At 32.2% G+C, this 20322-nt stretch overlaps 1 protein-coding gene across 6 annotated transcripts; it reads right to left on the bottom strand.

The window, feature by feature from the left end:
• Window positions 1-398: 398 nt before the first annotated feature.
• Window positions 399-19939, bottom strand: LOC105838739 (serine/threonine-protein phosphatase 1 regulatory subunit 10). 6 transcript variants are annotated; one of them, XM_036283889.1, is made up of 10 exons: window positions 19780-19939; window positions 19379-19656; window positions 17939-18028; window positions 15415-15599; window positions 12939-14806; window positions 4780-5006; window positions 4559-4700; window positions 3930-4247; window positions 2936-3095; window positions 399-2624 (listed from the first exon to the last, which is right to left on the bottom strand). In XM_036283889.1, the coding sequence occupies exons 3-10, from the start codon at window positions 17939-17941 to the stop codon at window positions 1826-1828; spliced, it is 3702 nt and encodes a 1233-aa protein (XP_036139782.1). In that variant the 5' UTR covers window positions 17942-18028; window positions 19379-19656; window positions 19780-19939; the 3' UTR covers window positions 399-1825. The 6 variants fall into 6 exon arrangements, with proteins under 6 accessions (XP_036139782.1, XP_036139786.1, XP_036139783.1 ...); XM_036283893.1 differs by lacking the exon at window positions 15415-15599; XM_036283890.1 differs by lacking the exons at window positions 19379-19656; window positions 19780-19939 and adding an exon at window positions 18098-18538.
• Between the last annotated feature and the right edge of the window lie 383 nt (window positions 19940-20322).

The following is a 20322-nucleotide window of genomic DNA, read 5'->3' as shown; positions in this document are numbered from 1 at the left end:
CGTATGGAGCTCGATGATCATTGATTGTCATAAGAAGCAACTGGCGACTTGCGACTATTGTAGAATGGCCCTAAGGGAAATGGACGCAATCAATAGAAAAGTATAGAAGCACGGTTCTATATGTCAGAACAAAAAGTTCATAATATTTATTGGCCTGTTAATCGATGTATCATATGTAGATATGATAGCATCAAGCTGGGGTACCTAATAAGAATTCTGATACTTTGGCTCAAATCATTCTACTCAATATTCGGCTCAATATGTAATTCTAGCCTATAGAACAATGCTTCTATAACATAATATACGAACTTTAGTACAAAATACCTTAAGTATTTTACTATTTTAAAGTAATTATGTGTAATAAAGGATATTTTATGGCTCACAAAATTACTAGACAATTTTAAAAAATAATTGTGATTGCTGTATTTTCATCAAGCAATGCTTATACAACATGTTATATACAAACATAACGATCAACCATATACAAAAAGGTATATTCAATTATCTTACACGGTAAAAAACTTGTAACTACCATGACAGTTTAAATTACAAAATATTGTTACATGATTTTGCACATCGAACTCGAGAGAAATCAGTTCAAATAATATCTCAAATCGATTATAACTTCTACTTTAAAAAACATGTACAATTCTCATGAAATATTATCATCCTAACCTTTTCAGCGTTACATAACTAAATCTATCAGTAACAGTCTATCGTTATTTATTATTATATAGAGAATAATCTGTTTATATATTATGCAAACATATTTACAAAGAATCTACACAAAAAATATTATGATAAAAATTATGAATATTTGTCCTCATTCCTTCTTTTTTTCTATTAAACTTTTAGGACGCAGCACCATGTTTCAAAATATGAGCTTGTCATTGAGACTCCTGTTCCATCAGGAATATCGAATATTATTAACATCGATGTTCTATCCCAGAATTCGATTATTTTAACCATAAAAAGCAATAGAAATATACATAATTTCCAATAAAATTTCAACGTGTGTGTGTGTTGTGTGTAAAAACACTTTAGCTGTCACATCGGTATAACTCGACTCTTTTTGCAATTTTTTTTAATCGCATTCTTTAAAAACATATGTCAACAAATCATAATCTTGGCCGTAGCCTCGTATAAGAAATATAAACATAAACGAAAGATAATGAAAAGAAAGGGGGAGGAAAAATTTTTGTACTTAAATATCCACACCATATATATATATAATTCTAGAGATATTTAAATATGAAAGAATTTAAGCGAGACTGAAAAAAGGGATTGCATTAGCAATCATCTCAAATTTTTAATCATCTGGAAAAAAAATGCTCTGCTGTCCAGCAGCCGATGTGAACCTGATATAATTACAATTTTACAATTTGCTTATAATTAACCATATTAAATGCTATGGCAATTATATATATGTATTTGTATTGTATTCACTGAAATGTCATTATATTTGTAATTTTTGAACACATCGAGTATTATCAGGTAGAAATTCTGCTCATGTAGTCATGCAAGGAACAAAAAAATTGCACATTAAGAATGATCACTTTACATGTACGCATTGTTCATCGCGCGCACTTGAGTCTGCTTTCTAAGCAAATTGTCATCGACATGATAGTTCCAAGGGAAGTCATTGATATTATGTATAATATTAAAACGCTGCTTAATCCCACTCTTCTTCTGCTTCATTATATTTTGGAGGCAAGTCCTTCTTCCAGTTGAAGACACTTTCAACATCACTCAATCAGCATTCAAACCTACTAGTATCGAATTTAATCGGTATCACTGTTTCAGTCTCATTCAGTTTCATTCACAACTAAAACGGCGGACAGTTTACACCGGGATGAAGATACTGGCATTTGTCACCGACACGGCAATAACCATTTTTTGAAAACTGTCTACATACCGGTGGTTGTTTTCCACTTCCTCGCCATCCGCCGACACCTCTCCAACCGCCTCTAACAGGTCCACGATATCCCCAGCCAGGACCACCTCTGCCTCTGTTGTGCATATGGGCGCCTCTCGGACCTGGAAAATTAGGTCCAGGACCGTACATTGGTCCAGGTGGACCTTGGAAGTTATTGTATCCCATGTCATCTGGGCACATCATAGGGCCATAGCCTTCTTGACTATACATGGGCGGTGGTCCTATCATTCCCGGCGGGACCATGGGCCCACTCTCTATTCCCTGATTAAAACCACCCGGCATATTTGTCATTGGGTTCATAGCAACATCTGGCACGAGGACTTTACCGTCGCCCGTTCTCCAACCGCCACCGCCAGCAGTCGGCATCGGTCCTGCCATCTCCTGAGACATAGGAGCCATATGCGTGGGAGCCATCATCGGTTGGGGCATCTGTGGTATGGGACTCATTGCTGATTGAGGTCCCATAGTCGTCATCATACCTTGTTGATTGTGCGGATAAGTTGTCGGATAATGGAACGTTGTTACGGTTGATGGTTGCGGAAGTTGCGGTTTGGGCTCAGGCCATGGAGCCGCTGTAAAGTCCTTCTCACTTTCTTTATTGCCCGTAAGATCATCTAACGGTATGATTTTGGGATCAGTCATTACGTGATGCCGTTCTTCATCAGGTTCAGCTGCAGAGTCTGGAATCCTATTAAAAAAATTATAATTTAAAGAAAATTTCCAACTGACTAAAAATTCAAATATAGTACAATAATGACTTCATACAATAAGACACTTTTTTATATCTACAACAGTTTTATAAAAACTTATACAATATAAAAAAAGATATATTTTAATATCTTTCTTTTGTATATGAAACTCATCACAGTTCATTCTCTTTTGTACAATATTTTATAAAATAAAGATATATTTTTTCCCATGGCGCAGAATGTATAACTAATTAAAATTAATTAATAATATTTATTACACTCAAAAGTAATTAAGTCAAAGTATACATACATGCTTCGGTTAAAATAAAGAGCTTGGAGAATGCCTTTCTCGCGAGCATACTGGACATCCTTCTCTTTGCTGTCCTTGCCAGGCTCCACCAACGGAGGCGGTAGATCAATCGGAATTAAAGGTTTCCATCTCGTTTTTTCTTCCATTAAATCTTCATTATCTAATTACAAAAAAGTTTTATATATTATATTCTATCACGTACATAGAGTATAAATTATATATATATATATATATATATATATATATATATATATATACATACATACATTCATACAAAATTTAATAATAGAAGTGGTAAACGGAATAAATATGAAGAGGAGGGAGAGAGGAATAGAGTAAAGAATAAAAAAAAAGAAGATAAAAGAAAGATTTTTCATATACTTTTATGTTGCATATACAAATTTATATTCTGTTGTTTAAAACTTTCAATATAAAATATTTAAATTAAAATTTGAGATATATTATCATTTTAAGAATAATTTTGAGTAAAAATTTATGTTAAAATTTTTAAACACAAAAATTTTAGGATACAAAAGTATACATTTTGCTGTATTTATAAATTTAATAAAAACTAAAATTGTTTGAGTATTTGTAAATTTTTCTTAAAATTTTTTGTAGTGTTTTCTTTTTTAAAATGTTGCTATTTAAAAATACAAGATATATTATTTTCATTAATATTTTAATAAAACACATTAGAAAATTATAATTTATATTTAATTTCATTGTTTTTTTATTAATAAAATGATGGAAAAAATAATGAGAGTTACTTTTTTGATCCAATAATGAATAACAGTTATTTTTAAAAAGTAATTTTTAATCCTGAATATATATATTTACTTTACAGACACACGCATACAATATAGAAGAGAGCTTTTGTTATAAACAATCATTTAGAGAGAAGTCACTATAGTGGTGATTAATGTAATTAAAGGATTAAAGATATAAGTGTAGTTATAAATATAAAAAGTTATATTATTATTTCGCTTGTACGTACTTAATTTTCTGGCCATCTGGAATGCTTCCCTCTCGTTTTGCTTTTCCATTTGCTTCATGTCTGTAAACGTCTTCGTCACGTTAACCCTTTCTGTTTCGTCCAATTCAAAATAGCGTATAGATTCTAGATCAGTCTTCCATTTCAAAACTTTTTTGGGACCTTTACGTTTTTGAAGTAACAGAACGCTCTTAAGTCCGTCGACATATCGTATTTCCGGATAAGAACTGTCTTTCTTTCCCGAATCCGAAGTTACCGAAGATGCATCTTCTGGTGATTCCAAATCTTTCACTTCTTCCACATCTTCTTCAGGCGTTGGCGCTGTATACAAATATTAATTAATTGTCGAGACAAAATTTACTTTAATATGCTACAAGAAAAATATTTGAAATATTAAAATACATTAATAATAATAATAATAACAACATACTAATATGTTAAAAAATATCAACGCATTACATAAACGAAATAAACCAAATGTAATTTTATTATTGCTTATATACTGCTAATATTTTAATAAAGATGTTTTTTTTAATTTATATATTTTATGTCTTCCCTGTTTATATATATATATATATATATATATATATATATATATATATATATATATAAGATGATAATAAAATACTTACTGTTACTTCTACTATCATCATCGTCTCTAATGTCTTTTTCTTCATCAAGCACCTGATCTTTATCCCTCTTTGATTCTTCATCGGTAAATTCCTTTTCCCTTTGGTCTTTGTCTTCTTCTATTTCTAGGGTATCTTGATAAAACTAAGTAAGAAGACAAGATTTCACAATTAGTTTATATAATTAATAATGTTATATTCGGTCCTATATCCAGCATATTCACCTTAAAATTAGGTTTGAGAGCGACTGGCGATTTCTCCTCGGCACTCGAAGGCGAAGTAGGTGGTGGTGTGCTCTCGCGATTATCGGCATTGGCGATTTCTTGTTTCTTAGCTTCCGAGGATCCGTCCTTTGTAATAGAAGCTCTTCGCTTACGCTTTCTCGGTTCCTTGCTCTTAGTAGACGCAGTGAGTGCATCCATGAACATATCGCTTTCTTGTAGCATCATCGCTGAAAATTAAAAAAAGAATGAAAATTTGAGAAGTTGTCAATTATTGCACAAATAACATCCAAATCTGCACCTTTTCTATCAATAAAACTTTAGCAAACATTTTCCAAAATTTAATCATAACTTGGCTGCCTCGATATGCTGTTCGATCTGAAATCGAAAGTAATTAAAAAAGTTTCTTGAGTAAAAATATATTTATATAAGACCCCGCACACAATAGAGGAATAGATATTAAGAATTATAATTTTAAAATCAGTTTTCTTCATAAAAATAAAATATAACGCACAATGTTGTCCTTTAAGTAAAAAGGTTAGTATAACTCATACAAAGTCAATAAGACGTTACACAAATTGAGTAATATATCTTATTAGAATTTATACTTTTTTTAAAAAAACTATAATAGAACCGCAACACGTCCTAAAAATTCTGCATAAAAGGGTAATTTATGCGTCTGAAATTGAAAACAATTGTAAAAATAGTTTTTAAAATAAAAGTATATTAATATAAAAATCTCTTAAGCAAAAAGTTATATCTTCTTCATTCCTGGAGTATTCAAGACTATACACATGGAGTAATATATTCTCAAGATTTATAGATTTTTTTTTTTAAGTAGTAGAGTTGGAATACATCCTGAAAATTTTTCATAAAACAATTATGAAAAACAATACGTTTTATCACACTTTAAAAAAATATAAACATACAGCATTTTTCTTAATATGGCATAAATTTGCAACTGCTTGCACAAAAATGATAAATAAAACTGGTATTATATATAGTTATGTTGTATCTACTTCATTTTAAATTTAAATTGTTTCCGTTACTAAATAATTTTTGTATTTCAATAATTTCTAGCATTTCAGAAAAGCATGAGCATAAACATTTTTGCTTAGCTATTATTTTTATCATATTTACTGAATGCACATTTAAAATGTCTAAACATTAGGAAAAATACTTGTATATAATTATTAAATATATTTAGATTGCAATCTTCATTTATTGCTTCTGTAAATAAAAATAAATAAATTGTTATATAAAAATATAATGTCAATAGTGACAAAGTCATGACAATTTATTCGTTGCTTTAATAGTATTCGGCATTCAGTACCTGAAAAAATAAGATATTTTTTTCTATTTTTTAATAGCACAAGTAAAATATCAATTCTCAAAAATCACCACACACTTTCTATAATAGAAATTAATGATAACTTCTGTTGAAATAAACTTGTCAATTTTGCACAATCCTGTAAGAAAAAGATATATAAGATTTAAAATATATTTCAAATTTTTCTTATTTTATTCTATATAAATCACGCATATTCTATATAAGTAATATAAAAACGATTAAGGAATGATAAATTGGATAATGATAAATGGATAAATTGGATAATGATAGTGTTATTTCTAATTTATATGTTATATGAGCCGTAAAAGATAGAAATGGAATGTATATAAATAGGAATAAAATATGGTTGCAACATAAACTTAAATCAGAATATAAAAATTTCAAGAAAAAATAATTATATATTCAATATCATTATCATATACTGTCAATTATCAATATTTATTGATAGTTTTTATATGTTTTTAATAAATTAGTCTGTTTTTTAGCTGAACTTTTTGCACAATTAATCTTTTCTCTTTTTCTTTCAAACATGAAAAGGAAAATAGAAATAAAATTTCAATATAAAAAAAAATAGAAAATAAATCAAGCAAGAAGTTTAGTTGATAAAAAAAAGCTTATTGAATCGTATCGTGATAATATTTTATTGTAATTTTATTATATTTCTTAGAAGTGAGCAAGTGTTTGTTTACACAACAAATTTTATTTTTATTAAATGAATAAAATATATTCAAGATTGTATTTTATGTTGCATAATAATAATATAGTAATAGAGAGGGAAAGGTACTAAAAATAAGAATTACACGTGAACAAAAATATCTTCGATTGGACATGAATCTTCTCACACACACACACGCACGCACGCACGCACACGCACACGCACATCTTATATTTAAATTTTACAATAAATTTCTGCAGTTTAATCTAACATCTTTAAAGAAATTTTTTAATTAAAACAATGATTTAAACAAAGAAAAACTTTCTTAAATTGCACTACAATTATAGCGCTGAAAAATGTAAAAGAAATATTAGGTATTATTTCAAATAATTATATTCCTTTATGGAATAAATTTATATTTATATTTATTCTACATTACTGCATAAAAATATTATACAACATATAATTATTGTAATTATGTGTATTCATAATAAATTTCATAAAAAGATGCAAATAAATTATAACAATTGTATTTACAATTTACGTCTGTTTATTATGAAAGCACAAAATTTGAATCGCTTTAATAAAAAATAAATTTTTATCAATTGTAAAAATAATAATTTGTGTTAAAAAAACTATTAAATACATAATTATATTAATTTAAAAAATTGCTCATTCAGTATTTTTTTGAAATCGCGATTGAACGCAAATATTAATAAGAAATTTAAATCTATTTTTGTATACATACAATTTTATATTAGTATTCGTATATATAATTTTTATAATGTAAAATTGCAGCCTATTCTACAAATAATACATAAATTTTTTATTTATATCAATTTTCTATCAATAAAAACAAAATGGGATTCGCATTAGAACTAACAATTCTTCACGATTTCAAAAAGATACAATATAGAATAATACTGTCAATATTTAAATTATTTTATCTTCAATTTCTAGATTTTAAATAAGATAGTTATATTCTGGATGCTAGATAAATTAGTAAATATTGACAGCACTGACATAAAAAAACCAGAAAATTAACAGAATTAAGGAAGAATGTAAGGATTGTGTTATGCGGATATTTTTTTATTTTCACATATAGAAAACGATAAAAAAGAAAAAACATTAATGTGACATTTATATGTTCGTCCGCGACTTCAAATATTATCGCGCATCAAGCTGTTCTTGATGCAATCTTCAGTCTTTAAATATCTTCGCATCGCACCACATTGATCGAAAATTGTACGATACGCAAAGTATACAATCCTGTCAGAATTAAAATTCTTAATATAAATCAATTATTAAAGCATATTTGAAGTGCTGTACGTACGTATATATGCAAATAACAAAAACAAACGATTCTAATCACCCCTAATCTAAGAAATCAATAAAATCTTCATATATACATGTATGCATTAAAAATAAATCATAATAAATCTTAACTCGTATCTCGTTCAATACGCAAAACTTTTATATATCTCATCTCATTATCTTATTTTATCTTATTATTCGTCTTTCATTTTATATTCGGTTTGTATTACAAATATATTATTCCAGGGTTGAACTTTTATACATAAAATCTGAATAAACTACATTACGTATATATAATGTAAATCACTTAAACTACGTTTTACGTGTTATCTATGTAGATAATAATTCCTGGATCATAGAAGACCCAAATTTTACTAAAAATAAAAATTATATTGTATTTAAAAAATTTTAATATTGCATACTTTTATTTTATCAATATTAGTCAAATATATATTAATCAAATTGTAATTTAATTGCTTTCTCCTGAATTGTGCTATCCAATTTATAATAATTATTATAATTTGTATTGTTTGTACTGTCTACATGAAAAAATTGTGTAAACAATACGTAAATATGTAAATTAAAAAATGTTCAACCCTGATTTTTATTTCTTGTGTATTTATATCATAAATATACATATATTAGCTTTATATGCGTGTACGTTTCTACGGTTTGAAGTCATAAATTGTACAAGTTAATGCTACTAGTGGTTTCAATTTTGAACGAGATCGAAATTGTATTGTACCTAAAGATAAATTATGAATTTGCATTTAAGACGGCATTGTTTATACAATACAAATACATTACAATTGTATGTACAATTGCGAATGCATTGTTCGATGATGTAAATCGTTACTCTATTCACACAATTTTCTATTGTCTGGTACACGATTTTCAAACCGTATCATAATAAATTTAGATGCGTGTTCTAAAGTGTAACATGAGACTTTAATTCCGCAATTTAATACATTACTAATTAAATTTACGCATGTGCTAATTGAAACAATAGCTCGAAATGAATCTATCCTCATTCGAGACACTGTTCTATTTATATATCTGATAGAACTCGATGTTATTGTTTATTAAACATTAGCCTAACAATTTATAACGTGGCAATGTGCCAATTCAAAAAAAAAACTAAAAAAGAAAATTATTCTATCTGATTGTATGTAAATATTTTGTTTGGAAGGATTATTTAGTCCAAATAATTTGATGGGTGTCGAGCCTCAAAAAAATCTTGTATTTAAAGTATAAGATTATATATAAATTGCTGAATGTAATTTCAAGTTCGTCAAGTGTGAAATATGCCAAGACAAAATCCGCCGACAAATTAAATATGATCTAGGGGCTCGTCGTCCATACATATTTCATGTATGGACAATTAAAAACAAAATATTACGTATAAGAACACGCGTGAGCGTGAAGTTTTGTGCGCTTTCTCGTAAGATTTCCGACTGTGTAACAACCACATTACGTGTAATAGCAATCATGAATTATTAAATCGGGGCAGTATAGAGTCGAGCGCATTATGCATATATTTGCACGCGATCGGATAGAATAGTTTTCCGTCTCTCGGTATATCACTGAGCGCACGTCGCAAGACGAGACGCCAAGTCCGGCGCGCGAATCGATGTACGTCAAATGGTTAGTATGCGCGGATCCCGTAGACATAGCGCTACACACGTCGGTCACGGCGGCACACGCACGGGCAATGGACCACGTGCGTCGGCGTGAAGACGGTCTCAAAAACATCGGCCACCCGGTGTATCTCGCGAAAGCGCGACTCTCCCCGAGCGTTTGATCTCTTCCCCCGATTTGTCGTGTGGAAGTCCGCTCCAACCGAGCGGGTTTGTGTCGAGGTGGAAATTCGTCGTGAAATGTGCAAGATGAATTTGAAAAAAGATTTTTTGTCGCCGACAACGGGGGCGGAATCCGTCCTGCGGACCACGTGGCACCCCGCTCTCTCGGTGTAGATGCGCGGCGATTATGCCTTCCGCTTTGAAAGGATTTTATATAAATTATATAAAGCGCGCAACGAGATCTTCGTCGCACCAAAATTTGCGAGGAGCGTAAAAAATCGAAAATCTCATTTTTAACATCATGCAACGCGTCTCAGAGGAAAACGTCACGTTTTTCCAATATCATGTTTTTTTCACTGAAGCGGATGAGACATCTCGCGAAAAGAAATATTGCAAAATGCAAATATATAATTTTGACAGAAATACTTTCAATTTTGGCATTGTGCAAATTATTTTCTTAATTTTTTTAAATCAAATTCAAAAATAAATGCTAAAGAGAATCCCGGATACACGCTCGAACTGCAAATTTTGGAACGCCATCCACTTTTCTAGCTTTTTTTCAATTTTCGTTCTAATTTTTTTTCTCTTTTCGTTTAATTATTCGGGCAAAGTTGGCAAGGAAGAGGATTCTCTTCACCATACCGACGATGTTGTAAAGTGGGCCTGCCGGTCCGAGAGGCCTTCTTGCTCGAAGACGTCGAATATGGAGCTGGAATTTGAGCACTTTCAAAGTGCTAATCCATACGATCGACGACACAAAGTCGAATCCATTATTCAACGTTGCTTCGATATTCTAATTTATTCGTCTCTTTTCTTTCTCGCAGCCACTTTCATCCTTCCTTTCTTTCACACTTTCTTTCTCACCCTCTTTCGCTCTCGCTCTTTTTTTTGTCTTTGTGCGTATTTATTAAAGGTTTTTTAAGGGATCACTTGCACCACGCAAATTTCAATTCTCTCTAATTAATTCACAACTCATTTTTATACGTGTAAAAAGATAATGACAATCATAATAATCATACTGATAATCACAATAACCATCCACTTAAATGAATAAAATATAATAATCTCATTTCGCAACAAATATATACTAGATCTTGACGATTAAAGCTGCTCGAAATAAATAAATAAAAAAGATAGAGAGCTTTTATTTAAATCTCAATAATTGCAATCGTCTAATTCGAATGACATTAATGTCTTCCCCCCCCCCAAAAAAAGTCCTTTTTCCACCGAGTTAATATGTAGAACAATTTTTGTGAACAATATTCGTGTAGAGCACTAGTTATAAGCTGCGCGTTTACATTGAGAATCGACGAGAGGATGGAAATCTGTATGGGCTCGCGATATATATAATTATTTAGTTTTAAAAGCATTTAACAGCAATTACAATGTTTAACAGAAATCCAAGAGTTGAATTCCAGATTTCTGATAAATTTATTCAAATGTTTAAATAGTAATGTATACATTTACACAGAGGGAAATATAAATAGACAAAATTTTACCTTACCCAGTAAACGACTAGAATTATTCCTGTATGATGGCTTCATATCGTTGAATCACTCATCTCATATTAAAACACATTTCCGCTATCCGTAAATAAATAGAACACTTTTGTGTCTTTTTGTTTTTAATTAAAAAATTTGTGTTTTTTTAAATGACTAAATTTATATGTAATTTAGACACGCGAATATTAATTATAGAAAGCTCTTTTGTGTAATAAATATTTTATCCTAAAATTACCTGCTGAATTGGAGATTCTTAATTTATGAAAAAGTTTGCAGTCGAAGGTTGATGCTAATGGCTTCGTTCTTCTTAACAAGAGATGCTAATTTTTGTAGGTGTAATCCGCACAAAAGCCGTTAATCCACGTTGCACGAGGAATAAAAATCGTAACGGCTTATTATAGACAAGACACTAATAATATTTTTTTGGGAAAGGGTCATGTTACTATTAAAAAATATTACGCTATGATATGCCTGGAAGAAATAATAAGTTAAAGATACATAGGCAAACAAATGTCCGATGTGATACCAAAAGACAAGAGAGAGAAAGTGTTGGTAATATTCGCGATATATAAAAATACTGCATCTGACGTATCTTCTGAATTCTGGCCACCTGCAAACTCAATATTACAGAGTTAGTAGTCATATATAACGCAGCATGCCAATGTACAAAGCTTAAGCAGTCATTATTTGTTTCGTCATTATTCTACCAAAAAGAAAGTTAGATCCTGTATAAGACGTAGTATCGGAAAACATAACATTTTGTTGTAAAGATAAATAATAAGAATATACATCTGCAAAATATAATAAAATAATTTCTGAATAGAAAAATTTTGCATAAGACAAATTTGTATTTATTGTTGTATTTATATTTACTTATTGTTTAGATTTTTTGCACTGAGAATATATTCTAATAAATAAAAGATAAGTAAAAAAAATATATAGATATTTTTATAATACATATTTATAATATATTTTTTTAATATAAATATTTAAAAATGATATATTTTTAAATATATAAAGTATATGAAAATATAAAACATGAAATGTATAAATATATAAATAAGTATGTCAAAATAAAACAAGATTTATAATATAACAATATTAAAAAATATTCAGATTTTGTAGATCTGGTCAATTATAACATAAGTATATTAAACTTTAGACTTTTTGTGTGTATTAATATTTTTTACTATTTCTATGTCACTGATACTTTTTTTACTAATAAAATATTGATATCTTTGAAGATATTTCTTTAAGATATCCTCTTCTTGTGTTTTCTATATTACTGTTTCCTTAAAATTAATAATTCAATATAAAAATGTAAGGTTTTAATCACTTCTGATATTGAATATCGATTAAAAGAATTGAATCTTATAAAGTAATTTTTAATTAATTAAAATTTTAATTTACTGACTGCTTTATCTAAGAACATTAGCAATGTGTTTAGATTAAGATAAAAATATCAGTATTTAAAAAAATTATGATACAGATATTAATAAAGAATTTATATATAATTAATAACAGAATATCGATACACTTACGTTTAGGTTTTGGTGGAATCAGCTTAATCGCTCCCTTCTTCTCATCGCTAGGTGGCGTTGTTGGCGAATCCAATGATACCTTTGCACGTTTCTCCACCAATGGAACATCCCTCAATGGCGATAATCTCTTCAAGGGCAATTTCGGAGGTAGAACCTTCTTCTCGACAACAGGAGCCGCCTTCTTCGATCTAGGTGGTGGTGGTTTTACTTCTTCCTCTAGGCCCGTAGATCTGAATTTTGAGTTGAACGTCTTCACTGTCTTCGGCCGCGTCCCCGAGTCCTGACTATTTTTTCGATTCTCAATTGAAATGGATATGTTCTTTTTTTCAGTAATTAGCTTTGTCGCAACGTCCTTCGCGGTGTCCTTCTTCGAATCTGCTTTCTCCTTATTTTCTTTCGAGCTATCGCGCGATTCAGTCGAGGACTTTCTTCCACTTCCATCGTTTGACTTTTCATCTTCCGTTCTCTTCTTCGGTATTTTGCCCAACTTAGAACTCAACGCTTGACCTTGTACTTTTTCCAAAGTTGCTTTGTCCTTCTCTGCTTGGTCCTTCTTCTGCTTCTCTTTCTCCTTTTCCCGTTCCTTGTCCCGCTCAGATTTACTCCTACTTGAGCTGTGCTTGCTAGATGAGTTGGAGTGATGCTTATCTTTATCCTTGGAAGACCTATCTTTGCTAGAGCTGACGTTTTTAGAGCTACTACTACTACTACTATTAGAATTTGAACGGTGACTACTAGACCTATGGGATGTAGAGCTGCTGCGATGTGCACTGGAACTTGTGCCATGTTTAGAACTCTTAGACGACGACGATGAGTGATGGCTACTTTTCTTGTCAAAACTACTACTAGACTTTTTATCATCTTTTTTATGAGAGTCCCTATTTTCTTTGTCACTAGATTTACTGCTATCACTAATGGCAATATTCTTAGAGTCTTTAATGTCATTACTTTTAACACCATCAATATCATCCAAATTGTCTTTAAAACTAACTACAGTTTGTTTCACTTCACTTGGAACGAGTCCCAAATCGTCCGATTGTACAACATCTATTACATCGTCCCGGCCACTGGCTGGTGCACTGCCATTCTCATCAGTCTCATTTAATTCCTCCGTTTCCGACCTCACCTCCTGCGTAGCGTTTGGAACGTACTCGACGTCTGTACTCGTATCAGACGTATTTAGGACATTACTTATATTCGTTGCGTCCGTCTCAACCTTTGCGAGGACCTGATTGCCATCCCGAATAGTAATTTTATAAACCGGCAGTGACGAGGACGTCGACACAACAACAATTTGCTTTTTACATTGTTGTTGCGTTATTTGCTGTTGTACTTGCGCTTGTTGTTGAGCTTTGCTGACGACTTGCGGCTGCAACCTTTCCAGCAGTTGTTGCTGTTTCTCCTGATCTTGTTGATTTACTGAAGTACTCGCAGTAGAGTGTTGCGCAAGTTTAAAGTCCTGCACATGAATGGTTGCAGTCTCGGTGACATCAACGGTTTGTTGAGTGTTCACAGAATGTAGGAGTTGTTGTGGCGAAGAAATAATGGCGGATTGGGTAATGATTGCATTCGACTGTACTGGAACCGTCATGATTTGAGCCGGCACTGAGTTTGGCGCTGCCTCTCCTTTTACAATTTTCAACCATTGCTCCACAAGTCGACTAGCCAATGTCCGTACACCCTGGTGACTACCTTCCTTTGACAAACCCTTGATCAACTTGGGACAATTGTTACTCTTCAATCTTTCGATATCTACTGGACAGAGCAGTAGAAGTTCAAGAAGCTCCTGAATGAGTGCCCAATTCTTAGCAAGAATGCCATCGGTGAGCCACGTGTGAATGAGATTCCATCCCCCAGCACTCATAAATCTGCAAAGAAAGAAATTTTAAGATAATATACGACAGATTATAGATGAGATAGTAAAATAATATATCTTGTATTATTGTGTTATCTCAAATTATATATCTTCATTTTTTCAGTTCTTTCTCTCAAATTCAAATTTTATTTTACAACACTGTTTTAACAACACAAATGCAGCACTGTTAAAGAACAGATATAGGTAAAGTTTAAATCCACAAATATTAAAAATAATATTTAGTTCAAAAGTTAACTTTATAATTAAAATTACTTTCAGAATTTCTTTAAAATCATTGTTTTCCAATAGACAAAAAATTAATGATTGATTTGATGAAATATAAACAAATTATATTTTAAGTTTTAATGAATTTTAAAACAAAACTGAAATGTAAGGCTCGTATCAGTAAAAACGGCACATGATAAGCACCGCCTAATGGTTCTGAGCCTCTTATAATTTTCTCTTGCATGTTTATTTTGTTTATACAAACATACACAAATTATATATACTTGTATATCTCAACATGCTAAAATAATTTTTTAATGTTAATTACTAATTATTTTAAGTTCATAAAAAATGAAAGAATGTCAATATTACACATGATTTCATTTGGGTACTTACTGACTAAGCAAATCCGTATTAGTGGTTTTCAATATTTGTATATAAATGCATTTTGATACAAGTTTCTTAGAAAATTTTGTCATTAAATTAGCTAATCGATGAACTTCTTCTCTACTCTTAATACCTCCAGTTGGACCCAATAAAACGCTAAGGCATTTGAGTAACGATAGAGGATCTATGCGTGGCTGAAAGTATAATATAAGAAGAAAAACATTATTGATACAGTCATCATATAAAATAAAATACAACCTCACAAAATTCAAAACAATCTTAAAAGAAATAGAAAATTAATAAAAAACAAAATATATACAAGATATTCACTTTAATCTTGAACACACTTAAAAAATTCTCAATCCATGATTTTTCTACCTCTTGTTAAAAAATTTTTAAATAAAATTAAATAACTTTTAGATAAAAATTTAAAATAAATGCAATCTTAGTATTTCTGTTATTCATAGAATAAATTTATTACTATATGGAAGATAATTAAAAAATGTAGATATTTTATACTGTTTTAGCAATCCGATATAGGTATCTGAATGATTAAGTTGTAATGCAGTGTTAAATGATTCATGATTTATTGTGTATGCTCAATAAAAAAATATGGAAATTTATAACGCAGTATCATATGTTGCTGCAAAACTGTAATTTTGTTTTCCATTTTGTTTTAAGTAATTGTCACCCACATGATCAAATCGAATGATCAAATGTCACTGATATTAATGAAAGTATTCAATTTTGAATAAAAAACCACATATAAGAACATAATGTATTGTTACACCCTTGGACATCCAAAGCCAACACGATAAAGATGCAACACTATGTATATATATATCCATAAAGCATTAATATAATAATAAATAATAAAAATGTTATTAATATTATAAGTTAATTAAATGTTTGCAATTATCCAACTATTATAAGACAAATTTTGAAACTACTTTGTAAGTATTATAAATAATAAGTTACTGAAGTTTTACAATTTTAAAAAATACTGAAAGAATATTGTATCAAGAAAAATTATTTCACATATTCACATAAAATTTTTTTCTCTTATTTCTGAAAAATATAATAAAATGACATTACATTTGGCACTTGTTAAAACATTAAGCTAAAAAAAAATATATATATATATTTTTTTTTTAATGTATTAATTTTCTTTAAATAAAATAAAAATGTCAATTTTATTGATACTAATTATCAGTTGTTTGCAATGTACAATTTTTAAAAAATCTTAAAGTCTGAGTTTCTTCATATAAAAAAAAGTTCCAAATTTGCCAAGTATAACAGATACCTTGTACATAAATTATTTGCTAAGATAGTTATGTGGTCGATAAATATTTTTATGTCAGAAATCTATTGTTATAGAAAAATAAATTAATAAAAAATAAATTTTACTTTATATTAATATATCAATATTAGTGTAGTCAATAACATATTTTTACATAATTTGTATTATTAGAAAGATATTTAAACTATATTTCTATATTTTATTTAAAAAATAAAGATTAAGATGCATTTCAGATATAGAAATATTTTATTTACATACTAGTCGCACAGATATTTTTGTACAAATAAAATTGCTTTGATTTTTTTTATTTTTAAATATAAATTCAATAAATTTAAACAAATCTTTTCCAAATTTTCTGTTGTTGATTGAAGAATAATCTTCATCTGTTCTATTTTCCTTTTAAATATAAAAATATTTTATCAAAGATCACCCGGTGTGCATAAAATCAATCTTTGTTGCATATTTTATTTTATACGATATAAATAGATAGTAGCAATCTCGTCTATCTATCAACCATTATTTATTCAAATACAAAAATTTATATGCTCACAGTAAATTGAAACAAGTTGAATTATCTCGTATGTCAGTAATTGCGCGGGGGTTTTGTAACAGCAAAAAAGTGGAGTATGAGGTCGAGAGAGGGGCAAAGGTTATTGATCCTTTCGGTGATGCTAGACAGCAGCTGCTTGAAGCTCGTAGAGATCAATCTACAAACACTAAAACACCGGAATTGCACATTCAGGAATTATGCCCAGTAATTCTAGGCTGCAACTAGAGTTATTCCTGAACTGGACGTGATCCCTAGGAGTCCATGTCGTGTATGCACTATGTTCAATGCCGTTAGATCTCGGATGCCAGCTCCGCGCTGGGTGTACACATACATGTCCCACATTCTACGCATGTGTATATGTGGCATTGCATCGCGATAATGAATTCCAAGTCCCGAAGTTCTGGCAGCACTGTCTACGAAGTGCGTGAAGCGTGCAGTTTAATCGCGACGGATACGCCCCTCGTGTAATATGAGTCACGTTTTTGTTAGTGTGCGTATGTGTCAATTGGTCTATCCCCCTCCACATACGCATACACGCACAAGTACTGCTGCCGTCTGAACATCACCGCCATCGGCTTGATCGGCCGAGTCACGCAGCGCCACCTTTCCAGAACTATGCGCTCGATAGCAAAAAGGTCTGCCACGTTCGTAACGGGGAAAAAAAAGTTATGTATGCCACTCACCATTTTGCTGATATACAGGACGCTTTATCGCATTCTTTCCGTTGCCGGACGTAGACCAGGACTAGGACACGGGCTCGTCCACGCGCGTGTCTGCAACGAAACGTAAAAATACTTGAGCAATTACATCGGGCGGCTCGAAAGACGAGGACAGCAACGCACTTTTCACGCCATATTTTGACTACGCGTTCGTTTCGCCCGTAACATAAATCGACGCGCGGCAACTAGAGCGACAGGCATTTCGCGTGATCTCGAGCTAAATTCATCGTCGAATCGTCGGGAGTTTTCGCGAGATCAAGAGGTTCCCGATCAAGTCTCGCCTGCGAGAGGTACAACCGAACGCCGTGCGGTCAATCATCGACGCCATTACGGGACGTCGGACATGTCGAGTACGTCGGGGCGACTCCCCGAGAATATTCTCGCGTTTGACCTGCCTACGTTAGACTACGTTGACGATTGCGCAATTACCATCAGGGTCATTCCCTAAACGCTCTAGAGTATCTACGTTAGCTGCGAAGCGAAATTCGCAACGGTCGTTAAAAATGCTCAAAGACGCAGAAATACGGAGACGCGCCCCTCCGCAACGATAATTTTCACTCGACTAGCCCGGACGACCAGTGCGCAGCCGTCGCGGCGCATGTCCCTTCTCGCCCTTCCCGCGCTATTAAATTTCGCAACCAATCAGAGCCAGGAACGCCCCCTCCCTCATCGTTGTCGTCTCTGCCAGAACCCCCTTCTCCGCCGCGAGGTGCTCCGATACTCCCGTTTGTTCTATTTATGTAATACACGGGAGAGAGACGTGTATGCGTGTGTTAAGTTCTTCAGATAAAAAAAATCGCCGACACTCTCTTTCTCGCTCGCTCTTCCAACACTCGACGTTTGATAGAGGAAACTAAACCGGATTTTCCTTAACACCGATTGCCAACACTTGCAAGGACGCTCTCGCAACGCTTGACGTTTCTAATTCACGAATGCGCGATTACGTCACTATCAGTCCCGATACAATTCACCTTCGCCCAGTTACGGCCACCGGGCGGTAACGCCGTCTCGAACACCCTTGTGACGTGATTACGCGTGACACAATCAAAATGTCGGAGGTTGAGTCAGACCTCTCGGGATCACGCCCGATGGGAAGTGCTCTCGAAAACTGACTTTTCCCCCTTTTTTCCGAGAAATAACGAGCCACTCCTAACTTCGATTAAAATTTTTTCCCTTTTTATGGAAAATAACTGTCTCTCGTACGTAATGTACATCCCTTATGACATCGCGATTATGCGAAACGCAATCGATCAGAACATATATAGGTAGGCTGAGGTGTAAGCAGAACTCTCAGAGATTATTCTCATTAAGAATAGCTCTCGTTTTGATGTCACATTTATGAGCCTCGGTGTCTAATGCCTTTTTTTTCTCTTTTTTTTCGTCAAGAAGAAATAAGCCACTCACATTTGATTAAAATTAATTCCTTTTTATGGAATATAAATGTTCACGACGGGTATAGCTGCGTAAGAAACTCAACATATCCTAATATGTCCGCATATCCAGATAACGAGAATGATGGTGCTCGGCCGACGCTCGCTTGCTCGTAGGCTTTAGTCGTCCCCGTTGCCGTAGTCTCCAACTCTCGTTGCCGTTCGTTATCGGGGCATCCGCAGAGAGTTTGCATTCGTCTTCGTCGTCCGCCGCCTTCGTAATCCGCGTACACTCCGTCGTCTATTTACCATCTGTAATTAAATGTCGTGTAGAATTCGTCGCTGCTACCGTGTGCACGTAACCGTTCTGTTATTTTTGTCTCTACTGCTCTCGTAACTTATGATTTCTGAAAATTTTTAGGAAACGATTCTCACCTGACTGTGTAAAACATGCCAATAACCAACGGAACAACCGGAAATGGCCGATACTCGGTAGCCCACGGCAACGGTTGTACTCAGATGTACATTCGCCGTCACAGTTTAGCCCGGTTTAGCCATTAAGAGGCGCCGTAGTCCAAGGTCTTATGACCTGTCGCCATTTTGAAAATTGTACTTTGCGCTGTGGTGATTGGTGCCTGGATTCAATAACCTATTGTATTGGTGCAACCATTTTCTGCGTATACAAACTGCGCATGCGTGTTAAAAAGAAAATGAGATCGAATAAAAAGAAAGTGGCTCGATTGTCACTTGTCCACGTTGTTAATTGGCTAATATAAAATTTTCTAATTAGATGTAATGAAAAAACTTTAAGCATCTTTTGTTAAATAGTTATGGATTATTTATCTTTGCTCATAAATGGTAAACAGTAAAGATAATCACATGCACGAGAGTGCATTTACATACGAGCGGAAAAAGCAAAATCCAATCACTGTGTAGAATATACAGGGGCTCGATTCTTAAATTCATTCGCAAGAAAAC

The sequence above is a fragment of the Monomorium pharaonis genome, chromosome 3, assembly GCF_013373865.1.
Source record: "Monomorium pharaonis isolate MP-MQ-018 chromosome 3, ASM1337386v2, whole genome shotgun sequence".
Taxonomy (NCBI): domain Eukaryota; kingdom Metazoa; phylum Arthropoda; class Insecta; order Hymenoptera; family Formicidae; genus Monomorium; species Monomorium pharaonis.
Note: the sequence above shows the minus strand (reverse complement) of the source record. Positions and strands in the feature narration are given on the sequence as shown.